Below are 27560 nucleotides of genomic sequence, written 5' to 3' on the forward strand. Positions count from 1 at the left end.
CAGGAAAAAGTAGATGCAAAGTTAGCTGGGAACTTGGGTTTGGCCATGTGTGTTTAAAACAGTAGTAGGGATAGGGCTGAGGAAGATGATGCAACGAACTGAAATTTGGTGATAGGTACATGGGGTTCATTATATTATTCTCTCTACTTTTATAGGGAAAAATTCCAAATAATTCTAACAGCTGTCAGAGAGCAGTGTTCTTAAACTTAAATGTCTCAAGCAAGTCACTTACGTCCCACTGAATACTCATTCTGAGTTAGTAGTTCAGGGAATTATGAGCTTCCAACCAGACATTCTAACAAGTTCTCAGGTGGTGACGATTCAACTGGGCTTTGGACCACATTTGACAACCAAGGAGTAAGAAAAATGAGAAACAGGTCTGGAGGTGTGGCTCAGGTAGGGATTTAGTCTAATAAGCACAGAGCCTTAAGTTCAAACCCTAGTAATACAAAGTAAAATAAAATAAAACAAAACTCATGGGACTCGATAGATGCTAACCAAAATCCCTTATTTTCTAAACAGGTTCTAGGACTGAATTTACTACAAAAAAATACAGCAAATCATATTATTTCTATTAATCTGTAAGAATAAGAAAGACTGTCCATTATCATGCTTGAAAAACATTGTCCAAACAGTCAGTCGAGACATTTGTGAAAAAAGTGCCTAGATTATGATGTAAAGCAAGACTTGAGACAATTTAAATAATACCTACTATCCAACAGATCAAGTGTTTACATATTAAGAAGAGCTTTGTACCAGAACTGTACTGTCATGTTTCTGCCTGGAGGCTGTCAAGATAAAGTTTATTATCAATTACTGCTTTACAAGTATAAAATAAGTTAAGCTGTCATAATTTTCTAAGCTAGAGATCCTAAACTGTCAAAGAATGTCAATTTTTAATATGACACAGAGAAGAAAATTATCTGTTATTCTGACCCCTAATTTCTTGACATTTTAATGCTGTAATTGCTGCGGTTAGTGCTGCTCTGTGATTTCACCTGTCAAGAAAGAATGAATCAATAACCTTAAGCCATTTCTCAGATTTTAGCACTAACTTCAAAGCTCAAAGTTAAAGGCAGATTGGAGAAATTTTTAAACAAGGGAACATATGTAGATGTTTAAATATTAAATATTTCTTTTTTAAACCTGCATTTGAACACTAAAAAAAATCTTCCCTTGGCTAGCTGGCATTTAATATTAGACAATTATAATCTTCCTTTAGTTTTACTCATGTGATCTTTGTACTTAAAAAAATAACTAAGATAACCATTCTAAATAAAGGGAATATATGCAGCTAAACAAAAGGGTTGACATTTTGAGTTGTGGTCTCTGCAGGAGCCTGTGTTCAATGATCCAGAGGAAGCTTAACTCTCATGCCTGAGTACGCTACAGAAGATCTCCAGGAAATCGAACATGGATGACTTAAAGACAGGTATTGTGCTTCCCAGAGGGTTTACTCACAGGAGCAATGAATTGGTAGGGGAACCTAAGTGGGCACCAAATAGTGAGCATGCTATACTTCATCCCACTCATCTGTAGATTTCTTTCTTGTGACAATAGAGGTCAAGTGGTCTTATGTTAAGCAACATATGTGTTGCCCTTTGTAGAGTGAGCAATTAAAGCAGAGTGAGATTCAATAACTTGACCATCTTCAACGAGCTCGCAGGATCCAGGTGTATTCTAATTCATTGAGGAGGATATTGTTTCTCAAGCTCTTAATTGTTAGTGCAGAAAATATATTAGCTGAGAGATGGGAGGTATAGTCTTCCGGGTATGGGTTCCCTCACATCTAATATTCTTATGCTGAGATCAGGTATATAGGTAATGATTGGGGTAACAACATATACATACATACATACATACATACATACATACATACATACATATATATATATATATATATATATATATATATATATATCAAAGTGTAATTTTGGAATCTAGTCAACTTTAGTATCTGGCAAATATGTGTTCAGAATGAGAACGCTAGAAGGGTCTCCTGAGGTAAACACTCTAGTTAGCTAACTCAGGCAGTGTATCACTCTGAGGTAATAATAGACTATAAAATATTGTTCAGAGTATCTATATAACAAGCAAACATGTAACTAGACACCTTCCATACAACAAAAATAAAAAGATACATATTTTATGCAGTTTTATTTAGGAAGTGTTACAACTTGATGATTAAGGGCAATGAATACCTGGCTTTTTCACTGTTCAAAGTGATGGTTGCTATTTATTAGTACATATTTTTTAATAGGGTTCAAACTACATATATTATATTTATGTAAAGAAGGTCTCGATTCTAATTCTTATTTCATTTATTCTTTCATCTATTACTTAATATTTACTTACATTTGAAAACCTGCTATTTTTCTGTCAATTTAAATCTGCCTTGTATGTTCATCATCCCTAAGGCTCAATATATTTGCATTTTGCCAAACAGATTAACATATAACTTTCCCTATAAGAACTGAATATTATAATGGATAAAAATGTATAATAAAATACTCAGGATCAAAATTGTCTATGAGCTTTAAAAGTAAAAAGACACAGTAAAACAAGAACACTTAAAATGAAACAAAACAAAAAACCCCATTTTGGACCTAGTCTTAGAATGTCAGAGTTGTGTTATTCAAACTATGTTTTTTTCTGACTCTAAAAGATTTTAGTTCTGAAAGAAGAATTTAGTTGTAAGGAATTTATATAACAGGCAAAGGTGTACAGTAAAAAGAATATGCTAAGGATTACATCCTACCAAATAATTTGATTACTATTTATACACAATGGAAAGTTCAAAGTTAGATGAGTATAATGGTAAGTGGAGAAAATTCCTTATTGTACCTACCAAATTCATAATACCTTGTTTTTTTTTTTTTTTACCAACTTCATTCATTTTGTATCTCTAATTTCATTTCTTTGTGCCCATGACATGGTAGTGTTGCCTCTAATAATATGTTTGTAATGTGTTCTATGAGTATTCACCCTGAGTCCAATGAAAAGCTTCCCTTCACTCTCCTTTTCTCTGCTTGGTGCCATACAAATAGAATAATTTTGGTTTAATAGAGGTATATGAGAAGTATCATTATGGATTTTTTAAAAAAAACCTAGAGTTCATTTCCCAAACTACACATTTTCTACTTCCAAAGTTAAAATAAAAGACATTCTATTGCCCGGAGACCTAGCAATGATGACTTGTTTTGCATACAGCAGATGGCATATATTGGGTGGATGAAGGCTAGTGCATAGCTTCCTTGCAGCAATACTTTATGTAGCAGCTGTTGCATCTCTGCTCTTTCTACATATCTGAAACCAGTTTATGCAAAGGAGTAGTGATTTAAATAATATTTTATATGAATGTTTTCAAACATACTTACATAATTCTCAACTATAAACATTTCAGGATGAGAACATATGGGAATAAAATATTATAATTGTATCTCTTTCATGGATACACTTTCTTTAATGTTATGTTTTGAAAGGTGCTGTTTTGCTTTTATTTAAAAAACACTCGCAGATTATTTTTATGTGAATTATTCATATTTAGTTATTCATCGAGGTCTAATTTATTATAACACAATGCATTAGACATTTTAATGAAGATTCTGAAGTAAAATAAAATGATGATACAGAAGTGCACTGCACATGCCTACAATCCAAGAGAAACAATGTGCTGGCCTCATTACTTGCATCTGAACATATATTCCTTTTTTTCACATTTGTCACGAACTTGAAATCTGTGCAGTCCAGAGTTATGGTGAAAGGAGATTTACATAAAAAGAGAAGGAAAGTCAGATTTGTGTGTGAGTGATGTCAGACATTTTTGGAAGAATATGGAACTTCACACCTACCTCCCTGAGCACAGGATCAGTGATGCTGTCCAGATTCACAGAGCCTTCATAGGTCAAGTAGTGGAAAACGTTCAGAGCACGAACAGCTTCTGGTCCTCTCTGTTTGTAGCCAAATATCAGGTCAATCCACTGGTGGAGTTGGCAAGAGACAAACTCACTTTCTAGGGCCTAAAATAAAGCAAGAAGAAAATGAGAGTCTATCCAAACTTAGCAAAGCTTCATAGTTTTTTCTTATAGTGAAATATTTTTGGATAAAAAGGAGAACATACTCTTTACATTCCCATTTGATTTATCTGAATTAGGCCTTCAGTTCCTAGTTAGTACATTACTAACTTTCAATTAGGTTTTATAAGCCAAAGACCTAAATGAAATTAAAAAAAATTTAAAGTGCTTAGTTTTCCATGGTTCCATTATGTATACAATATAGATTTTATATTAAAATAGTTTCAAAAACATACTCATGTTTAAAACAATAATTTGACATAGCTATTTTAATGCCATTTAAAAATAATCTCATTTCTAATTTTTCAGTGTTCCTTTGAAATTAAAGAATTTTATAAATCCCTTTGAAATGCATCTATTTTCTTGCCTAAATCCCTCTAGCTCACCTCATAGAAGACTATAAAAATGGAATGCTTTCTTCTGCTGTGAATTAGTTTAGTTATTTTGGAGCCTGGGAATCACTGGGAAATCATTTGAGATATTTACTAGCAAGTGAGAAAAAAATGGAAATTATGGAGGCAGTGACCATGCTGAGTTTCTATAAAGAGTCAGAAGAAAGAAGTCCTTGTCTTTTCTAAGAAGCTCCCAGAAGAATCTGAGAGAAATCTTGATAGGTAAGGAGATTTTAAACAGAATTTCTGTAATCTATAGCTCAATAACTTTAAAATAACTTTTCAGAAAAGAATATAAGAAATGAGACAAAAATCCAAGGAGACATTAGTTATAATTCTATATTGGTTAAGTTTGTGTTTATCATTTGTACAAATAATTCTGTTGTTTCAGTATAACTACTCAATTAAGAAAAAAACTCAATATGTTTATTAGTAAGAGTAGCAATGGATGGGATTAAAAGATTAAAAAATGAACATATGTAGACTCATTATCCAATGATTCTGAAATTATGATTTAAAGAAAGATTTTTACCTCCATGGTATCTAAAGCAGTAACCACTTAAAATAAACATTGTGGATACCACAAAAAAAGGATTGGTACATTTATTATTATTTTATTAGACAAAAATGATTGTTGAATAAAATGCTTATCATGAGAGACAGAATGAAGACTCTTCACTAATTTGAAATTTTAAAAGGTGTTTAGTCCTTTTTTCAATCTCAACACCCTCTTTATCTCTCTTTTTCGCCAAAGAAACTATTATTGCTTAATGTTTCTCCTTTTGTTCTTATAAAGCACTACTCATTTTGTGCATGGACACATCACATATGTTTGTGATCTATAAACATGGTCTAGTGTTCTGTAGTTCATGTTCCTTAATTTTTCATTTAGCATTGCTTTCAAGATCAACCTACTGTATGGAGTTAGTCCATTGCTCCTCATGGCTGCACAAGGCTCCCCCAGAAGCTAATACCTTGTTACCTCTAACTCTTGGTGACATAGGCTGTTTCTTCCCATAGCTTCTTAATTTCTGAGGATTCCTTTGTGATTTATGATGTGGAGTGGGACTAACGCATCCCTGCACTGGTGTATGTACACTCCACATCATTAGTTCTCAGCTTCTCTTCAGAGGACTGCCTTGTCCCCACTTCCTCCACTGGGCACATGTGCCCACATCTCCACTGACTCCTTATATTATCCGGGTTTCAACTATTGGTTAGTGTAATAGAAACATTGTTTTACTCTGTATTCCTGTTTATTGCTAGTAAGTTTGGCATCATATTAAGGATGCTCACTGGTCTTTAGAATTTCCTTTTCTATAAATCCTGTTCATATCTCTACACATTTTTAAAAATGAAAGTTTTTGTCTTTATGTTGTTGACTTGTGAAAGTTCTCTAAATATTTTAAGCAGCAGGGCTGGGAAGGTGGCTCAGTGGTACAGTGCTTGCCTTGCATAAAACATAAAGCCCTGGGTTTGATTCCTCAGTACTACATAAGCAAAAAAAGTTGGCACTGTGGCTCAAGTGGTAGAGTACTAGCCTTGAGCTGAAGAGCTGAGGGACAGCGCCCAGGCCCAGAGTTCAAGCTCCACAACCACAAAAATAAAATAAAATAAAATAAAAAATTAAGCAACACAATCACATGTGTATTAACTTTAACCTTGTTCTTTATCGAATACCAATTTCTAATAACTTAATACATTTTTAAATAGTTATGCTCTTAAGGTTTCTGATGTGACAAGACAGCTTTCTATATTTTCCTTCATTAGCTTTACATTTGTGGGTTTATTTTCCACATTTTAATCCATCTAAAATCTACTACTTGCAAGCACATGTGGTAGAAGTACAAAGTATTACTTTTTATGTAGTAATACATGACCAATAACCATGTGATTTATATTTTAATATTGCAAACTAAATACACTCCTCCAGGATGATGTATTGGTGTCATCTTTATATTTAAATATATATTACAGACTCAAGAAGCTGAGATCTGAGGATCACAATTCAAAGCAAACTCAAGCAGGCAAATCCATAAGACCCTTATCTTCAATTGACAAGAAAAAAAAAGTGAAGGTATGGTTCATGTGGTAGAGTGTCAGCTATGAGTGAAAAAGCCAAGCGAGAGTATGAGGTCCTGAGTTCAAGCAGAGAGAGAAAGAGGGAGGGAGGGAGGGAGGAAGGGAGGAAGGGAGGGAGGGAGAGAGAGAAGGAGAGAGAGAGAGAGAGAGAGAGAGAGAGAGAGAGAGAGAGAGAGAGAGAGAGAGAGAGAGAGAGAGAGAGAGAGAGAGAGAGAGAGAGGAGAGATGAATATATAATCTTTTGAAATTTCTGGCAGGATTTACATAAAACCTAATATAGGCTGTAAATTTTCTAGGGTTATAGGAAATTTTTACTGAATTGCTTGAAGGCTCATAAAAGTCTCTATTTTGGCATTTTTTAAAAAACATTTTGTCCAGTATTTGTCCGTTTCATCTCAATGTTAAAATTGCTTAGTTCATAACAAACTTTAATAAAAACCTGTACTTTTTGTATTATATATACATATATTTACTATTGCATATATTAATACAATGTAGGCTATATATTAGAGGTAGGGTGGTAAACTAACTGATAATTGTAGGTAAATCTCTGTAATTTTTCTTTTTTCTTGTACAATTAAATGACAAAAAAATAAGGAGCTAACCAAATAAAGTCTCAGAATTTTTGTCCTGCTAGTCTTGTGCAGAGAAAAAGAAAATCTAGTTTGGAACATTTAAAAGCTAAATATGGTTCTAAGTCAAATACACATCTAAGAACTGAATATCAGCTCTCACATAATTACAGTATAAAATGCTGAATCCTGACACAAGGGTACTCATTTGTTCTGTTTTAGAGGTGTGTTTTCTAAACAAATACATTTTGGACTTGATTCTAGTATAATACTTACAATTGAAAATATAAAGATTACTTGATTGCTAAGCTATTACTGTTATAATGGTCTAATACCTTTCTTTACCATCTACTTGCATATCTAAAGGCAGAAGCAATTGCTTTAAGCCTAGATAAACCAATTCCAAATTCATAACTCTCTACCCGGGGGATCTTGAGGAAGGAAGTAAAGACTGATACTAAAACCAGAGAGGGTTATCTCTGAGATGGATAATACTTATCTAATTCTAATTTCCATTTTCTCCTATGGGATTAGATGGTAGAGAATTCTTTCTCTAATAGATTAGGGATAAAACCTTTCTTAAAATTTATGGAAAAGGAATATTAGGCTACTGACATGAACTTTGAGGAAAGAATATTTATTCTTCCTGAATTCTTTGTGAGTTTTGAATTTGTATCTCTTCTAGACCAGAATAACATTTTCATCCTCTTCTCTATTACCTCAAAATTCTGCTTTCAGAAATAAAACATATCCAAATAGAGTTGCATGTATTCAAGTAAAAAATAAAAAATCATATTTGTACCTTTGTAGTGTCTATGCTTGCTTTTTATCATGATTAAGATGAATTTCTGTCATTGTAACTTCAGTCATGCAATAGTTTTAAATTTAAAAATATTGTTATAAATGTTTATGGGGAGGTCATTAATTTATTCCATACTTGATGGATTACTGTATATAGAATATACAAGGTTATTTCCTCTCAATTCTCTCTGCTGTCCAACTGAGCAATAGAATTGGATCTCTTTCTCTAATTCTGTTGTACCCTGTTGGTAGAGAGCAGCCTTCTGAAGCCACCACAATCACTCACATGGTGTCCTCTATTTCATACTCATCACAGCTCTTCCAAACCTAACACATTCACCATAAACCCCACTAAACCTCACAGGATGCTACCTCCTACTGGGCCACATAGCTTCCTAATATACATACTGACCCAGGGAGAACAGGCAGTCACAGCACTGGAGCACACAGCAATTGTTGTCACCTAGCACCTTGACTGCTCCTTCTCCGTAATATTGAAACAGTTCATTCTCCCGTGCATTTCTGAAGGCATGACCATACTTCTCTTCTTCTCTTCTCTCCTTTCTTTCTCTCTTTCTTTCTCTCTCTCTCTCCCTTCTCCCTCCCTTCCTCTCTCTCTCTCTCTCTCTCTCTCTCTCTCTCTCTCTCTCTCTCTCTCTCTCTCTCTTTTTCTCTGTCTTTCTTTGTTGGTCATGGGGCTTGAAATCTGGACCTGGGCACTGTCCCTGAGCTCTTCAGCTCAATGCTAGTGCTCTACCACTTTGAGCCACGGCACCACTTCTAGTTTTGTGGCAGTTAATTGGAGGTAAGAGACTCACAGACTCTCCTGCCTCTGATGGATTTCAACTGCAATCCTCAGATGTCAGCCTCCTGAGTAACTAGGATTACAGACATGAGCCACCAGCACTCGGCATGCCCATACTTATTCAGGCCTAGTATCTGCTTTCTGAGATTTCTGTTAACATTTGTCTTTTGTCCTAGAAGTGTCTGCAATGTTCTTCATAATCATCCTTTTGTCACTTTTTTTTGGGGGGGGGGTCCGGTCATGGGCCTGAACTCTGGGCCTGGGCGCTGTCCCTCAGCTCTTCAGCGCAAGGCTAGCGCTCTACCACTTGAGCCACAGCACCACTTCCGGCTTTTTTCTTTTTGCTTATGTGGTGCTAAGGAATTGAACCCAGGGCCTCAAGCATGCAAGGCAAGCACTCTACCACTGAGCCACCTTCCCAGCCCATTGTCACTTAACACAGTAGGATAATGCACACAAACTCTGTAAAACCAGTTTGCATACAAACCGGACAGTTCTACACAAAGAATGGGTTTACAGTACTACTTATTAGCACTTCACTGCTTCAAAGTGCAATGTGAATCTTCTCCTAGAGAGTAAGGCAGTGTTCTGTGGCCCAGGAATACTGAGACACAGGTTTTTAAAATCTCTAATTGGAGATGAATGCTGTCTGATCTCTTTTCCGCTCTAAATTACGTACTACCTACTATAAGTTAGACACAACCATGGAGGATACACAAATAAATAAGCACTCTCTGTCTTCAAAAAGATCAATCTAGTGGGGATAAATGTCTTGATTTTGGGTTTTCCTGTGGCTTAGAATTTCTGTCATAATGCAACTTGACAACAGGCAACTCCCACCCCCTCCTACATTTTAGTTGCTAGTGCAAAATGGAAATCTGAGGGGAAAAGTTCACTGGTAGGCAGTCATAAGTCCAGCTTTCAAATACATCCAGAATGGATAAATTTTCTTATGACCTTCACTGTTGTTCCCCAAAGAAATCTACCACCATCTCTCTTTAACAGATTCTTGTGCTTTGATCATTCATTGGCCAACACTGATATCAGTGTGATCCCTTAGATATCATTTTACTCTTCTGCTCAAAACACTGATGACTCTCCATGTTACTCAGGGTAATTAAGAGCACAGGAGAGATTGGACTGTATTCACTTCTTTTATCTTGTATCTCAGTATTCCTGGGCTAAAGAACACCGCCTTACTCTCTAGGAGAAGATTCACATTGCACTTTCGAAGAAGTGATGTGCTAATTAGTAAACCCATTCCGTGTGTTGCACTGTCTGGTTTTACAGAATTGCTATGCATTATCTTAGTGTTAAGTGACAGGCTTAATAGTCTTAGTATCCCAGGTAATGAGCCTCTCCATTGCTGCTCAGTGCTCTTCTTCTATATACTTACATGTCCACTCTACCTTGGCCTACCCACTGCCTACTCACAGTATCATCTCTGCTGGCAGTGCTTTTTCCCAACAGAGTCCCTTGGCTCACTCCCTCACCTCCAGACCTTTGCTCAAATTTCACCTTCAAAGGGAAGCTTCCTGACCCACCTCCCTGCACTCTGATCTCCTTACCTGGAACAACCTCCTATTCTGAAGAGTATGACTACCTTCTGACACACTAAACCTTCTTCTTATTTATTTATTGCTTCTGTCTTCTTTCTCCTTGACTTGGCACGCGCGCTCTCTCTCTCTCATATCCTCCTCTCTCTGAAAGTACTGAGAATTGAATTCAGGGACTCCTGCTTGTCCAGATTGCTCTTTCAGGTGGTACTCTGCCACTTGAGCCATTCTTCCAGCTTGCCTTTTTTGTTGCTCATTTTGGAGGTGGAATCTCATAGACTTTTATGCCTGAGCTTACTTCTAACTGTAATTTTCTGGATTTTTTTTTTTAAGTACTAAGTAGTTGTATAAAGGGCTTGTAGATCATCAATATCAGTTTGTGAGTATACTGCATCTTGTCACCACTTTCATCATTATGAATAACTGGCATTATAGGTGTGGGCCATCAGCACCTGGCTAACCTAGTGTCTGTAACCTCAACAAGAGCAGAGATCCTTGCTTGTTTACTGATGTTCCTCAAGCATGAGAAACAGTGCATGGAACCCTCAGTAGTTGCCTATCAAACTGAATGAAGTTTATCACTGTTTTTTTTTCTTTTGGTGAGATCCTGGTGTTTTAATTCAGGGCTGGGCACTGTTGCTCAGTGTTTGTGTTCAAGACTAGTACTCTACCACTTGAGCCAAAGATCTATTTTGTGTTTTTGGTGGTTACTTAGAGATAAGAATCTCTTGGGTTTCCTTGTCTAGGGTAGCTTTGAACTGTGATCTCCAGTTCTCAGCTTTCTAAGTAACAAGGATTACAGACAAAAGTCATAGGTGCCTGCTTCAGTGCTCTTTTTATAGCAAGGTAGCTGTTTTATGGGGAAAAAAAACCTGGGAATATATCCTAAATCCAAACTGTTACCTATTGTAAATAGTCCTTTACTTTAAAATATGAAAATTTTGTAAAAGATACATGTCAGTGAAAAGAAGGGCACATGGACTTGAATTTCAGGCACATGATACATTTTATCTAAAAGCTTTAGGAATCTGCTGGTCTGGGGGCTATATGAGATTGTCAGTACATATCGCTAAAAGGCCTTTTTCTTAAACAAATTTTACAAAGGCCGATTATGATTGATGAACCTAGCATTAGGGTAATGTTATCAGAGACACTTTCTATTTCTGCCCTTTGTGGGGAGGTCAGATTATAATCATGTTAGAACTGAACCAATCCCTACACAATGCTTTATTCATGTTTCAGGAGTAAGCCACTCATAATAAGCCTAGCTGTTTGAGGATAAATTAAACCAATTCTTGATGTATAAACTCAATACACATAGAATTTAGTAAAACGTCTGCTAAAGGTGACTATATAATTTTTCCATGTTTTCTAATGAGACTAAAATTTGAATTTTATACTTCTTCAGTGAAATAATTAATTTTCATCATTGTATTTATAAAGCATAGACCATTCTCATCTTTTCTACATGCTGCTGTCCACAACTTAAGCAACAATACAAATATCACCAATGGACTAAAGAAATGCATCATTCAAAACCCAATTTACTTATACACATGCATGAAAACATCTTAATGAAAATCAACATTCTGTATCATTAATATGTAGTAATGATTTTAAAAAATCAAAGTACTATTTCATTTTTTTAAAATTAGCATAGGAAATTAGTTTGTAGACACACAAAGGCTGCTAACAACGTCTCAAACACCTGATCAGTTGTTGGCATGGGATAATGAACCGGAACATTTAGAAGTCAATGATATCATCCCTTTCATATTATTTTGTCTTTTTTGCCTTGAATTTCTTAACGACAGCTTGAAAGAAGAAGGAGGGGTGCTCATGGATACAGAATACTAATCTGTACAAAGAGATGAAGGCTTTTTACCATTGTGAATGTCATTTCTTTGAGATATTTGACATTTTCATTTTACACTTTAGGCTCATTATAAAGCACTCCTGCAAATCACTGAAGATAATCCCAGTCCAAATTATAAATATACCAGAGCAAATTTTCTCTAAACCTATTTAGAAGAACTAAATCCTACACAAACTCCCAGCCAGTAAAAGGTAGAAAGGTTTAATGTTACAGGACAGTATCTAAAAATGGTGGTTATATTCATGGAATTTATGGATAATTCAAATACTTTTATATTGTGTTTTAAATTTATGCATTGGCATTGTGCATTAGAAATACATGCCAAAAATTTCCTTCAAGAAAAAGCAAAATATGTAGCTTACTGGTTACATATTTCCTGGTCTGGCACAGACGTCTGTTTTTCCTTCATAAGATCGGTAAGACTGCTGACCCATCAGCAGTATGGGAAAACTGACTAAAAGCGGGAGGCAGGAATTTCTGCCCTGAGTAACTTCAAATTCAAGAAACATTAAGAGTAGCATCTCAGGAGACATGGCCACATTGGATGCGCTGTCTTTCCACAGCTTTGCAGCCATGGCTGTTCCTAGAGGCAGCATTCTGGGCTTGTCCTTTAACTGTAACTCTGAAGTAAACAAAGACTGTCAAGACACAGTATCCTGCTGATACATAGGCAGTTTTCCATTTTAGTCCTGTAGGGACCCTCCTAGGAAGATCCAGCTGAAGACAGAAAGAAGAAATGCCTCTGATGTCACCTCTAAGTTCCAGGCTATTTCCTGTATACCATCTACTTAACCTGGCACTGTTTTTGGTGATATAGACAACCAAGGCATGGACAGTATAGTTTCCCTAAACACTACCTCAGGTCGTCATTCAATCCATTGAGCAAAGACTTAGTTCATAAAGTCTTTCTCTATTCACTAATGAGATAACAGGATTTGGTTTAGAATAGAGCAAGACCCCAGTGCCTGGTTCCTTTCATTGCTTCATGAATACAAGCTGAAACCTAATACTTAAAACAGAACTACAGAATATTGAAATTTCTGATGATTGCTTGAGTCAAGACAAAAATCTTTCTTACCATTCTGTTTATGCGTACAAAATCTTCAGGTTTTTTTGCCCAAGGAGGAAGATCAACATCGTTTACCACCACTTCATCTTCTCGAACACCAAGATGGTAGCCATTACTGTTGACAAACATCTCAGGTAGGTAGTAAAACTCTGGAATTAATTCCTGTTATGAATAAAAGGTAACAAATTTAATGACTCAATATAAAATCATTGAATAAAATTATTAGCTTTTAACTTACTAAATGGCATAAAACATTTTCTTCACCTAAAACCACTAGTTTAGTACACCTGCTGAAATATTTCTCTTAAATAATTGGCTTGAAAATTTACAAAAGCACTATTTTAAAGTATTACCCATTTTGATCTTTGCTTGCCTCAAATTAATACAGATACATTTCACAATTAGCATTAGTAATCAAGTATGTAAAATGATACCAACAAGTCTGTATTGCTTAACCACCTTTTCTGAATGTTAATGAATTCAAGTTCTAAAAAGTTGTTGACACTATTTACTAAACATCATACAATATTTTCTCTTTTCCCTTTTTAATATACTAGTAATTACACTACAATATATTTATAAAATTCTCAATTTTTTTTAAAAGCACAAAGTTTTGACTTGATGAAAAAAGTTTTGTACCAATTGCTGGCTTGAACTCAGGACCTGGGTGTTGTCCCTGAGCTTTTTATTCAAGGTTACTACTCTGCAATTTGAGACACAGATCCACTTCCAGCATTTATGTTGGTTAATTGGAAATAAGAGTCTCATAGACTTTTCTGCTGCTCTGGCTTCAAACTGCAATCCTAAAATCTCAGCCTTCTGAGTAGCTAGAATTACAGGTGTGATCTACCCACACCTCTGACAAGTTTTTCTTCAGGGCCTCATGCATGCTAAGTACTCTACTACTTTACTACTGTCTTCAAATAAATTATTTTTATACCTCCTACTGAACACAATAAAAAGAACATCATGTTACCATTAGTTCTAAATATTTAATATATGCCACTGAAATATAGGCTAGTAATAAATTCGATGTAAAGACAAATTGTTTTACTTATACAGCTAAGTATGATATAACAAACTTGCATGTATTTTGCCTAATGTCTAGTAATGAGGCTATATACTTCAGAATAAATCTGAAAGAGGAAAACTGATGTTTAGAAAGAAAAATTAGAAAGAATGGTACTGTACCATTTGAAAAGAAATGAAAACACCTGGAAAAATTATGTTAAGTGAAGTAAATCAGTCCCAGAGAGACAAAAGGCACATGTTTTCCTTTATATTTGGAAGCTAGATTTAGCTTATAAATTTGTAATTAAATATGTTTGGTAGTATGCAAGTATATAAAAATGTATTAACTGAATTACAGTAGATGCAAGGGAGAATTCTAACAATGCAATTCCAAAGTCCAAAGTTCAACAAAACAAACACAAGGAAACTGATACTTAGAAAGGGGTGGGATGGGGTTAAGGGGAGAGAGATAGCTGGATGAAGAAGGGGAGAATACAGACAATAATCCAATGTATATTCTACTAAATTAAGGAGGGTGAAGGGAAAGGTAGGTAGGGAAGGATAGGTGAAAATGTTGAACTGGGTGACACTGATCAAGATGCACTGTATCCATAAACTGCTTCATTAAATGGCAACTCCTTTGTACAACTACTTAAAGAAAACAAAAAGATCATAAAAGTTTTTGGTGTTCTTTTTTTTTGTAAATGGGAGAAAATGAAAAATAAAACATGAAACATGAAAAAAACTGTCAGAGGGATGTGGGTGGATCACACTTATAATCCTAGTTTTGTGCATACCATTTATACCATCCTTTCCCAAATTTCAAAACTTTAAATTATATGCTGAATAAAATAATACATTTATTTGTGTAACTTGATTAGTACTGACAGAATTGTACCTGAACTTTGAATCTTACTGTAATCTCTATAGAGATATATATAAAAAAATTAAAGTTATCAGATTTTTGGGCTCTTAAATGTACTTGTCTCTTAATTTTCTAAGAAAAGTATATGGAGGGCTGGACGGTGGCTCAGTGGTAGAATGCTTGCCATGCATGCCTGAGGCCCTGGGCTTGATTCCTCAGCACCACATAAGCAGAAAAAGCCAGAAATGGGCAGTGGTAGAGCGCTTGCCTTGAGCTGAAGAGCTGAGGGAGAGTGCTCAGGCCCAGAGTTCAGGCCCCACAACCAACATCAGAAAGAAAGGAAGAAAGAAAGAAAGAAAGAAAGAGAGAAAGAAAGAAAGAAAGAAAGAACAAAAGAAAGAAAGAAAGAATGAATGAAAGAAAGAAAGAAAAGAGAGAGAGGGAGGGAGGGAGGGAAAGAGGGAGCAAGGAAGGAAGGAAGGAAGGAAGGAAAGAAAGAAAAGCATATGGAAAGCTCTATCTTCACAGTTCTGCTACTAAAAATAATGCACTTGTCCCAGCGAAAGTGGGTGCTTATAGTAATACTCTGTGTGCATATGATCTTGATATAATCATTGTGAGCTATAGCAAAATACTTGACATTTGTTTATTCATCTAATAAAGGTTTTGTGTTCCGGAAACTATGTTGGATATTGAGAAAATAATGGAAAAGACATAGCCTTGTCATGTCTATATGTTCTACATGGCTGATGTATCCATAAATGGCTATAATGCACGACCAAAATACCTGTGAAAGAAAGGGGTAGAGAGGAGAGAGCAGGGAACTTAGAGCAAGTGAGGCTATACTTCTGAGTAGACCACAGACAAGAAGATCAGGGGAAGGGGCAGGAAGACCATTAGAGAGTGCTAAGAAGGGGTGGTAAGAAATGGAGTGAGGGTGGAAGTCCTAAGGGTAAGAAATAGTGGAGACAGTTCAGGATGGCAGTGTATGCGAGATGTATAGGGAGACAGATGATAGAGACTGTTTTGCTAAGGCTAGGCTCTTTGAATTTTGTCTAGTTGGCAACCAAATACTGGAAAAGACTATGGTCATTCTCGTTCTGTTTTACTGAAAGAAACTGGGTGACAAAGCAAGGGCTGATTGGAGAGGAGAGAGAGTAGATTTGATGGTTTGTGGGGAGAAGGAGAATGAACAGCACCATGATCTGGGACAGGACTGCCAGGATGAGTTGGGGGTAGGGATGAATATATAAATTTGGAGTCCATGCCTATATAGAAGTGAAGGAAAATTACATGACTCATACTGGAAACAAATATGTATTCACAGAAAACTGTACCAGACTTGAACTGCTTAGGAGAGAATTCCAATAAATATAAACACATTTTCAAGGGAAACAGAAAAGAAAGGCTGTATATGGAGGGACATGTTTATTTGCCAATAATAATGTGTCTTAACCCTAGGTGGTGACAGAAGTTACAGCATGTTTCTGCAATGTTTATCCACATGATTATCATGCACTTGATGTGTGAGCTGGTTAGCAGGGCACAGTCAATCAATCAGCAAAGGAGCCATTTGATCAGAAGGCAGAGGAAAGAACCATTGCTACTCTTAGGTGTATCTAACCAGAAATGACTAATTATTATCTAATGACTTCTATGTATTATCCTGATGCAGTTTACTTCTGCTCTCTTTTTTTTTTTTTAACTGTTTGGGAATGCTCATGCAGTTTTGGCTTGAAGGGTGATTTATTTGTAACAGACTCACATAATCAGTGATTTTTCTTGCTGCATTCCTTCAGTTATTTGTGGTTCTGTCCAATGTGCTTATGTCTTTGTCTTCAGGAACAGTAAAGATATATACCCACACTGACAGAACAACATGTATTTATTTTTTATTTAAACAGTCCAAAGACTCTCAATCTATCATCCACTATCTTGGCACAAGTGTTTCATGGAGTCTTTCTCATTCTTTCCTGTGGTATAGCATCCTATAAAATTCATGGTTAGTACCTACTAGTAAATATAACTTTCACTGAATGTCATTAAATTAGATTCAGAAAGGCACAGGACACATAGGACTTAATATTAATAACAGTTTGAGCAAAAGCAAATTTTCAAGCGTTACTTTGTGAGATTTTCATTGTGAGATAAATCCCTCATAGCTCTTGGTGCTATGCTTTGCATGCAGCAGGTGCTCATTAAATATTAAACTACTGAAGATATTAGATGAAGTTATTTTAATATCACTAGGGACTTCTGGGGAATCTGCAGATGGTTGGAAGAATGCCCCAAGATATGGAAGGACTCAATGAAGAACTTTATTAAATAAGTTAAATAATAAGCCTTGAAATCTGCACTTTTGTAGGGAAACTTCTGCAGTTTCAAGAAAAATATTACATTGTCTATTCTCGCTATATTTAAAAGACTCAGAACACTAAGGATTTAAATTTAAGTTAGCAGAAGTTGGTTTTAAGGCCTGGGGATGTGGCTTGATATTATAGTGTATACTGAGCATACAGAAGGCCCTGGGTTCAATCCCCAGTATATGGAAGGAAAGTAAACAAACAAACAAAAAAACAAAAAATAAACCAGAATTTTTAAAAATTGGCACCACAAATGTTCCTAGGTTGCAGAAGGAGGCCCTTTGCCAACCTAATGTAAGCACTGAGGAGTGAGGGCACTGGGAGCTGGCCCTTACCAGGGACAGAGTGAGGCTAAGATAGGTCTGCCAATGGAGACTGAGACAGAGTGCTTCAGTGGGAACATCCTAAGATGTTCTTACTAGCTAGCCCTAGTAAGTAGTGTTACCAGCCTTTAGAACAACCTTATATGGTAGGACTTTTTCTGCCCCTGTCTTTTATTTGGCTGATGAGAATGTGATTATAAATTAGGGTGTTAACTAGGCTATTGGCATAAGCTGTTAGAGGTTTGATATTTGAAGGGACAAGCTCTTCCACATTTCCCACATTTCCAATGGTGGGAACAGTCACTGAACAGATACATTTTAAAGCAGATACGAGGATACCTGGAGCAACATTTATTGGCAAGGTCTCAGAAGCTCCAAAATACTAGAGTTATCAGTGACTGAAGCTGTCTAAGCCTTAAGTCCCAGGTTGGGGACAATATATGACTATCTAAAGGGGAAGGATGACTCCAATCACACAACTCTAGGGAGATGGAGTTGAAGCAGCAGAATACGTGTGTGTATTTTGTATCTCAGATTTATTGTTTTGAAATCTTGAATAGCATTTATTTTATTAAGAGTTAATATGCTAATGCACATTAGTAGCATGTGATTTATAGTTACATTTATGTTGCACAAAATATTTGCTTGGTAAGCCAAGCTTTGATGGCTCACACGTGGAATCCTAGCTACTCAAGAGGCTGAGATCTGAGGATCCCAGTTCAAAGCAAGCTTGGGAAACTGGATGTGATGCTGTGGCTCAAAGTCGTAGAGCACTTGCCTTGAAGGAAAAAGCTCAGGGATAGTGCCCAGGCCCTGAGTTCAAGCTGCATGGCCAACAACAACAATAAAAAAAAGAAAGAAAAAGATTTGGTTGGTTTAATAATACAGACTCAGGGAATATTATCTCTGAGGTCTAGTGGTTTTATATGAGAGGATAACGATGATTATATCTTTGCTCTCAGATCAGCAGAAGCTAATGGAATATTATCTCTGGTCACTACATCTTGAAAGAACAGGTGTCATTTAATGTGTCTTACTAAGCCTTAGCACAATTCTAAGTGTTTCTAACATTAAAGAAAAGCTTCCAAGTGTTTTAAAAATATTTTTAATCTCCACAGAAATATTATGAAGGAGGTATTCTCACTTTCCTTCATAGATATGAACATAAATTCAAAAGGTGGGTAATTTGCTAGTGGGTAATTGCTAATCACTGGCTGCAAATGGATGGTAAAGTCAACATTTAAACGCAGGCACTTAAATCACAGGGTCTCTGCTCTTCTATTCTTTCTGCCTTTTAAAGCAACAATGAGGTCATTCATCTGACTAGTTTGTTTTAATTTTCTGTATTATAGCTATTATTCTTTTTAAAAATTCATATGATTTTATATTCCACAAAGGGAAAAATACATGTTAGTAGGGATCTTGCCTAATTTTTTCCATTATTAACACTCATTCATTAAAAAAAATGACACAACCAGGTGTCAGTGGCTCACACCTGTAATCCTAGCTACTCAGAAAGCTGAGATCAGAGGATCGTGATTCAAAGTCAGCCTCATCAGGAAAGTCTGTGAGATTCTTAGCTCCAATTAACTACCAAAAAATAGTTGAGAACTGAGCTGAGATTCAAGTGGTAGAATGCTAGCCTTAAGCACAAAAAAAAGCTCAGGGACGGCACCCAGGCCCTGAATTCAAGCTCAGGACTACGACTACAACAACCACAAATCAACAACAAACAACAGCAACAAAAAACAACAAAAAGCGTACCAACACATAATACACATCGCATAAATACTTGTGGAATTAAAAAGTTAAAAAATGAAGCAAGGAATTGAAATTATGGCTCCAGTTGGTAAAGCACTAGCCATGAGCAAAACAGTCAAGTGTAAGAGTGAGGCTCTGAGTTCAAGCTCCAAGTTCAATTAAATTTAATTTATAATTAAATGAATTAAAATAAATACATAAAATTAAAAACTGAAGCAAATATTGCAATATGTTCACCATGTTATGAAGTTCACACAGGAAATATTGATTAAAAACACTGATGGGCCTTGTGCCAGTGGCTCATGCCTATAATCCTAGGTACTCAGGAGGCTGAGCCAGCCAGGGCAGGAAAGTCCATGAGACTCTCCAACAAACCAAAGAAAACCAGAATTGGTACTGTGGCTTAAATGATAGAGCTTGAGCAGAAGGACTCAGGAACAGTGCCCAGGCCCAGAGTTCAAGCCCCGTGACTCACAAAAAAAAAGCCAAAACAAACAAACAACAACAAAACAACAACACTGATGGCCCTGGTTTTTACATTGCATTTATTAACATAGAGGGAAGATAAGAAGATGGTGGCCTAGGCAGCAGTTCTGGGATGGACCCTCCTACCGGGCAACTGTTATTTTTTGTGCATTAGAATCAACTACAACTGATTTGAAATCCAGAATTCTAGCTAGCCTGGGCAATTTTCTTAATCTTATGAAAAAATAAGCGTCTTGATTTGCAAAATGGTGAGGATGAAAGCAATAAACTTTTAAGGTAGATGTGAATTTAGTTAAGTGCACAATAATGCATTTCACAGCTTGATATTATAAAATGTTTCAGAGGCTAATCTCTACCTACTTTTGGAGATCAAAATTATTACTGATTAAAATGATTACTGCTGAGTTTATCCAGTACCAAACTCTTTCTACAGTTTTGTAGGATGATGTGATCACTTTGTGTTAAATAAATACCTATGTAGACAATTCAGACGACTCAGGTGTTTTATCAACTATCCAGACTAATTTATACTTACTTAGACTAATTTAGTAATATGCACTTCAGCTTCTAGATTTATACCTAAATATACAATAAGATGAAATGTTATAAACCAAACTAGAATTCCTTTTAACTGGTCACTTTTAGACCTTTTTCAGGGAAGGGTGTTCTGCATAACACCTTTCATCCCTGTGGTGTTTCTACATTATCATTCTACATTATTCAACATTCTACATTAACATTCCCATGATTCCTGATTCCCTCTGCATAACACCCATGATCCCAGTGGGATCATTAGCATCCCTCTCTATAAAAAGGCAGTCTATTTCCCTGATTTTTGCATACAGGCTGCTTTGAGCATGACACAGTGCATGACAAAACAACACTTAGGGCTTTTAGGGAAGCCTAATACTTAACAGATTTATGGGCTTTGTCCTCTTAGAAGCCAACTACAACCTAAATAGGGTACTCCCCTTGCTGGAGAGATCATGTGAGAGACAGACAGGAGTCAGCAATCCCCAGATGATTTAGGATTCTCTGGCCTAGCCAAGTTCCCCAGCTGTCATTGTGTGGCAAAGAGTGGACCTCTGCTCATTGTGTGCTTTTTGTGGTAGTATTTTTAAATATTTAGGTCTAGGACAATATCTCTGTACATCAAAAGATTCTTAAAATAAAAGACAGAGGTCCAGGGTGAGGATTATTTCCCCTGTATACTGAAAACAAAATCGAGCCAAGGGGTAAAGCTCAAGTCAAGAGTGTGTCTGCAAAACCACTCCGTAAAATTTAAGATAGTGGGTTACAGATGTGTATAGCTAGAAATCTTAAAGACATTATAAACAATATTCCCCCTGATCTTGCTGCAAAAGGATATATATATGACTACTTTCTAATAGTGAAATTTTAATTTGACATACAAAAAGTCCAAAAGATTTTATAGCTGCTTAACCAACTTGGGCAAAGGAGGCCTTGGCTCTAGCTTCCTACCGTGATGAAGCAGGGAGAAAAAGCTACTCATATTTAAACAAGGCTATTTTTTTCCCTTTCCCATAGAGAATGATTCATAAGGAAAAATATCAACCCCAAGAAATGTAACAATAAAATGAAGGCACAATGAATGGGGAGCCATGCCTAAATAGCCACAACTTAGGATACTGCCTACTCCAGGACACTGGTCCCATGTGCCCAGCTGGATTTCAGAATTACTATGAACCAGCAATTGCTATCCACCTACCCACTCTCTTCTTTTCAAATGATGTCTGCTGAGAGTTACCTGTTCTTGACACACAGTAAGCTGAGTGAACACAGGACAGATATCTGTCTTTATAGTTCCTACATCTCTGAATTAGGGAATGCTGTACAACATTAGCATGTGGTTCTGTGCAGATCGTAAGTCACAAGACTCTGACTGAGACAGTAGGAGATGAGATTTGTATGCAACAATTTTGGCACATTTTGAATGTAGGAGGTATGTGGGATTATGACTGGAGTGCAGATCGTGGTAGATTGTTTCCAAAGGTACCTACAACAATCCGTCCCAGTATCCATGTCCTTTTAATATATGACTTTGCCATCCATTTTACTAGGAAGTGGAGTCTATTGTCTTCTCTCTTAGTCTCTACTTCAGGGCCTGGGAATTAAGTGGCTTTTTAGCTCCCATTTTGGGATCCTCTTGGTAGCCAGCTATGATGAAAAAGTAGAGTTATCTTGCTAGAAAGATAGAAAGAATCAGCCAGAGCTACATTCTTTCCTCCAACCTTGCTAAGCCATCAGACATGTGAATGGAGTTATTTGAATCCACCAGATCCAGAAGGGCCACTGTGTGACCAAAATATGTGTATCTGATAAGCCCAATTGCAGAACTGTGGTTCTTTATGAACTGTGGTTCTTTAATGGTCATTATTGTGTTTTTAAGCCACCAAGTTTGAGGGTAGTTTTTCAGCAATGAAGAACCGGAGTATGACTTGAATGTACAATTCCAAATAGTCACAGTGGCAGGTTCTGAGAAGATGATCATGCAATGGGCAACAGGCCATCTAATGGAGAAAGCACTGACATCACTGAATGGATTCACTGATGGTTCTGGCTTCTTCTTTACCTGCCTATGTGTAATCTATGCAGCACTTAATACCTAGGTACCACTTCTACCAAATAGGACCTGTTGTGTAGGTTGTATCATATAAGCAACAAACAAGTCCTATTTAAAACTAAACCTTATTTAAAAAAAAAGAATGGGGTCAATGACCACAACTTGTAGTGTACTTATATGGAAGCACATTAGATACTAGTTTGCCTACTTATGGTAACTGCTGCTATGCCTACTTTTCTCCCACTGATAAACTGCTGTTAATCAGCTTCTTTTTAAGGAAAAAGGCCAAGTAGTTTAAAATTTCCAAAACAACAAACAGTATGGGAAGATACTATTATTTAAAAATGGTAAAAATGAATATTGCAACAGGCATATTGTGCCTGAAAATGTGATTTCTAGTTTTAACAGCCATAGTAAAACCCTTTGGTACAGTTAATAGCATTATATGCATTCTGTCAAAAATAAGAAAATATCTTCAAACACAATTTCTAATTTATAAGCTTATGACAAGTTCAAGCTGTGGAGAAATTGGACTTGAAAGTATGTCTTAGAATGATAGAAGACCACTATTAACACTATCATAATTGTATACCTATTGCATCAAATCTGACATTTCAGTTTAATATATTTTGTCGAGAAAGCGTACCACTTTATGGCTTCCTGGTGAAATCAAATCCAACCCAGACGTTTTCACTTTTCTAATATAATTCACTGCAAGGTTTTAAAGCTGCCAGCTCTACCCTGATTCCTTTTTTCCCCCCAAAAGATTGATGCCTGGGCATTCGTTAATTCCACCAGAGCGCATAATGGGTCACTGAGTCAGTGGCAAGCACCTCCATTAACTGCATTAATTTACACTATGTCACCTTAATGACATTTTGTCACAGCTACCTTTCCTGACATCTACATAGCTATTCAAAAAGTAATATAACAACTTTTGAAGGCATTAAGGAAAATTAGTAGAAGAACCGTGGTAAGGTAGATGTCCTCACTAGGAGGACTAAGCTAGAAAGAAATTCAAGAGAAAATAAAAATCAAGTACAAACTAACTGGTTTGTCTCAACTCCAGAGACCTCTTTGCTAAGGGGTCACTTCAGAACAGTCCTTCTTCCCCAGCTTGCGTTCATTAGCACAGGAAGAGACTGACATTAATAGAGAGAGACAGAATGAAAGCATCGAGTTTTCTCCCTTCCAGGATTATCTCAGTTAGAAGATACTGCAGAGATGCTTTTCTTCTCTGGAAATGAAAACACATTTTCTTAAAAAATATATAGAATGCTGAGTTACAGTTTGGGGATAAGAAATAAAAACTTAAGGTTCTCACCCACAGTAAATGATTAACATTCTTAGTAATATAGTCTTTTCTGATAAATTGGTAATTATTTTAGAATAATAGTGGTTATATACATAAAATATATTTTATACATACATCATGTTTTACACATCATACATATAGAGATATCATGTATGCATGTGAAGGACAGATGAATATATATTTGGTTGGACATACGTGCATATGCACACACACACACACACACACACACACACACACACACACACACACACACACACACACACACACACACACACACACACACACACACACACACACACCTAAAACTGAAAAACTGAGAAATCACACTTGTAATGCAACTTTCTATAATATCTAATATTGTTTTCAGATCACTAAAGATTCAAAACCCAACTGAAAAGTGGGGAAAATATGTGTTATTTTACAGGTGAATAAATGTACAAAAAATGTTGACCATTACTCAAAGAAATACAAACCCAAGCAAAGGCTACTCCAGTTTTCACTCACCAAATCATCACTGCTTTTAACAACAATTAATGATGTGGAATTTAGAAAGAGGCAGCTTGCCTACTGCTATAGGGGAAATTACCAACTTTAAGAATGAGATTTGGTAATATTTTAAAAAATGTATAAAATGTACATGGTCATTGAGCCACTGATCTCACTAAGAGAAATCATCCTTTGCACACAAAAAAGGTCACAGAGACGCCCATATAAGGGTATTTAATGCAGCTTAACAGTGTCAGAAAGACAACCTGTATCAACTGAATAAACTAACTCTTGTATATGTGTGTGGCATGCAACCTTTAAAAAGAAAAGGCTAGGTCCACATGCAAGATATTCACGATATATTATCATACAATATGAGAGGTTGGGTTGGTGGTAGAGGGAACTGAAAATGAGAGCAATCTGTGTAATGTCAAGCCAGGGAAATGAGCTCCTTATGAACCAATTAAGACTGAGTGGGGCGGGGGTGTTTATTCTGTATGATTGCCTGAGGACGGAAAACAAAAAAGCCTCTCAAGTTAGTGATAGCCACATTGGTCTTTTCCTTAATGATATGACTCCAGGAGCCCAGAAGAACAATTAGTAACAAAATGTGAATGTTGCTGAATTGGTTCTGAGCAGGAAAACAGCTGGGAGGATTTAGAGGGAAAAGCCTGATAAGGGGGTTGTTGGTCACCAGAGACTGAAAGGTAACTTGATGAAGTATCTGGTGGTCTAAACACTGATAAAGTTCTAGAAGGGGATGGGGAGAAACAAGAACTATATTTACATAAATAAATAAATAAAATGTCCTGATCATGGGTACATGAGAGCCGGTTTGAATTTACTTGAAAAGCCAATCTTCTTTCTTGCTGATGTCAAGTAACAGTGAGTTGGCATTTTCATTTGCAATAATGTGATATAAGATGATATTCCTCTCTTCAGATATAAGTAATCATAAATGTAACTGAAAATCTTCAATTATTGATAAGAATGATTAATGCACATACAAAATATTTACTGAGTGCTTTTATATAAATGTGCCAGTTCATGATACTGATCAGTGAAATTTTGTGGACTTCTTTATTCTGTGTTATTCTCAAAGTGATACTACTAAGGAAGCAGAGAAATCAGTTTAAAATAAAGGCTTATGGATAATTTTACAGTTAATTCCTCACATAAGTTATGTCTATTAGAAGAAAAGATGGGTCACCAGAGATTAAGTAGAGATGCTATCTTTTTTTCTAAATGTGAATAAGTTGTATATATAAATTAGTAATCATATAACATTTGAAAGCAACACAAACAACACAAACGGATGTACTACAGTCAGTTCCATTTCCTTTGTGTTCTGCTTTGGAAAAGAACTAAAAAGAAATTACAGGTATTAAATATACTTTTGAGCTTAGTAACAAAGTAATTGTGTTTTTTTTTTTTACCATAGGTAAGTGCATATATGAATATTTCAAAAATTGACTTTAACCCATTGCCTGCTGTTAGATTAAGATCTAAAGCAGAAGGATAATATATCTTTATACTGAGTGACCGCAATAGGAAAAGCTTGCCATGAAGAAAAAGAGGCTTTAATAAGAAAATATCCTTTACCTTTGCAATAACCTGATCATGTATTCTTACATAAAGCAAAAATTTAAAAATGCATTTTTCTTCATGCATTGAATACATTTCAACACATTTTATTTTTTTAAATAAAATCTTTACATTTTTCTGAAAACAAAAGCCTGTGTAAATGAGTAACAAATCTTTGTGTTTAACAATAGTTAAGTAGTACCAACTGTAAAATCACTCTGCTTTCTGGCAGTTCCTGAATATTGTGTATGTGTATGTGTTGGTTTAATCTAATGTGTATTGTTGCATAGTATCCCCAGGCACAGTCAAGTAAAAGCTAAGGCTGTACAGAAAAGCCTACATTTTAAATGGGTCTTGTCATTAATGCTTTATTAATTGCCCCGGGCTACACAAACCCAAAGCCGGGCAAGCTATAACAGTATGACACATTAAGGTCAAATCCAATTCCCGCTGTGTTTTATGGAATAGGCCAAATATTGAGTGAACAGCAGGAGAGGCAATTTATGAGCTTTTCTTTCCATCTCCTGATTATTCCATTTAAATTAGGTAGGAATTGTCTGAAATAACAAAGAGAATGCTTTAACTGAAAGAATCCCGAATTACATTTTTATGATGCTTAGAATTATTTCCTTTAAGATTAGAGGGAGTACATGATTGGAACAAAATGTCTAATGTACCCACTTAAATTTAACTAAAAAAATCAAAACTTCTACAGAGTTTTCAAATTTAACTAATAGCAACAAATAAAAATGCTTACCTTTACATCAGAAGTATCTCTCTGACTAGTTCTCCAAGACCTGGCAATGGATGAGAAGGTTCGATCTGGATGGTCAAATTTTCCATCGTTGGCATTGAGGAAGAAGGTTGTGAAAGGTTCCTAAAACAAAAGAGAATCAGGGCATTGGCCACTTGAAACACAGTCTTTCCTCATTCTTTGGTACAATTTGAGTATCTCTGAGACCCTTCTGAGATGGAAGAAGTACTAATATTAATGAGTCAAGTGGGCTTGGTTGGGACACTACCACTTTGGCACCTATGCTTTGCAGCCTTGGCTTCTTTTCATGAGTCTGTTTGCCAATCTTGCGGCTTGAACTCAGCACCTTTGGTAGTATCTCTGAGCTAGAGCACTGTACCACTTGAGCCACAGCTCTACTCCTGGCTTTTTTGGTAGTCAATTAGAGATAAGAATGCCACAGACTTTCCTGCCTGGGCTGGATTCAAATCATGGTCCTCAGACTCAGACGCCAAGGTAGCTAGGATTACTGATGTGTGCCACCTGCTCCCAGCCTTGATGAGCTTCTTGGAGTTGTCTTCAGGTTTGTAAAATCATGGGGTGCAAAAGTCTATGATCTTGTGATAAATGACTTTGAACAACACTTAGGACTAAAATTTTCGTTCTAATAATCAAGGCCATATACACTAACACTTCAATGAGAAAAGTCACTATGGTGCTATGTCAGTATGGTATGGAATTAGATAGGTAATGTACCTCTTAAGGCACCTATGAAAGGCTACTCAAGAACTAGTTCTACATTTTGCTTCAATGATCTTTAAGA

At 36.1% G+C, this 27560-nt stretch overlaps 1 protein-coding gene across 3 annotated transcripts in view; it reads right to left on the reverse strand.

Moving 5' to 3' along the window:
- Nbea (neurobeachin) overlaps window positions 1-27560 on the reverse strand; it is a 536577-nt gene that overhangs the window by 33803 nt on the left and 475214 nt on the right. For all 3 annotated transcript variants that reach the window (XM_070002976.1, XM_070002975.1, XM_070002977.1), the window contains 3 exons: window positions 26762-26881; window positions 13236-13388; window positions 3852-4019 (listed from right to left, as the gene is read on the reverse strand). In XM_070002976.1, coding sequence (XP_069859077.1) covers window positions 3852-4019; window positions 13236-13388; window positions 26762-26881 — 441 coding nt within the window. The remainder of the gene's footprint in view (window positions 1-3851; window positions 4020-13235; window positions 13389-26761; window positions 26882-27560) is intronic.

The sequence above is a fragment of the Dipodomys merriami genome, unplaced genomic scaffold (assembly GCF_024711535.1).
Source record: "Dipodomys merriami isolate MVZ:Mamm:240054 unplaced genomic scaffold, mDipMer1.0.p SCAF_6, whole genome shotgun sequence".
NCBI lineage: Eukaryota > Metazoa > Chordata > Mammalia > Rodentia > Heteromyidae > Dipodomys > Dipodomys merriami.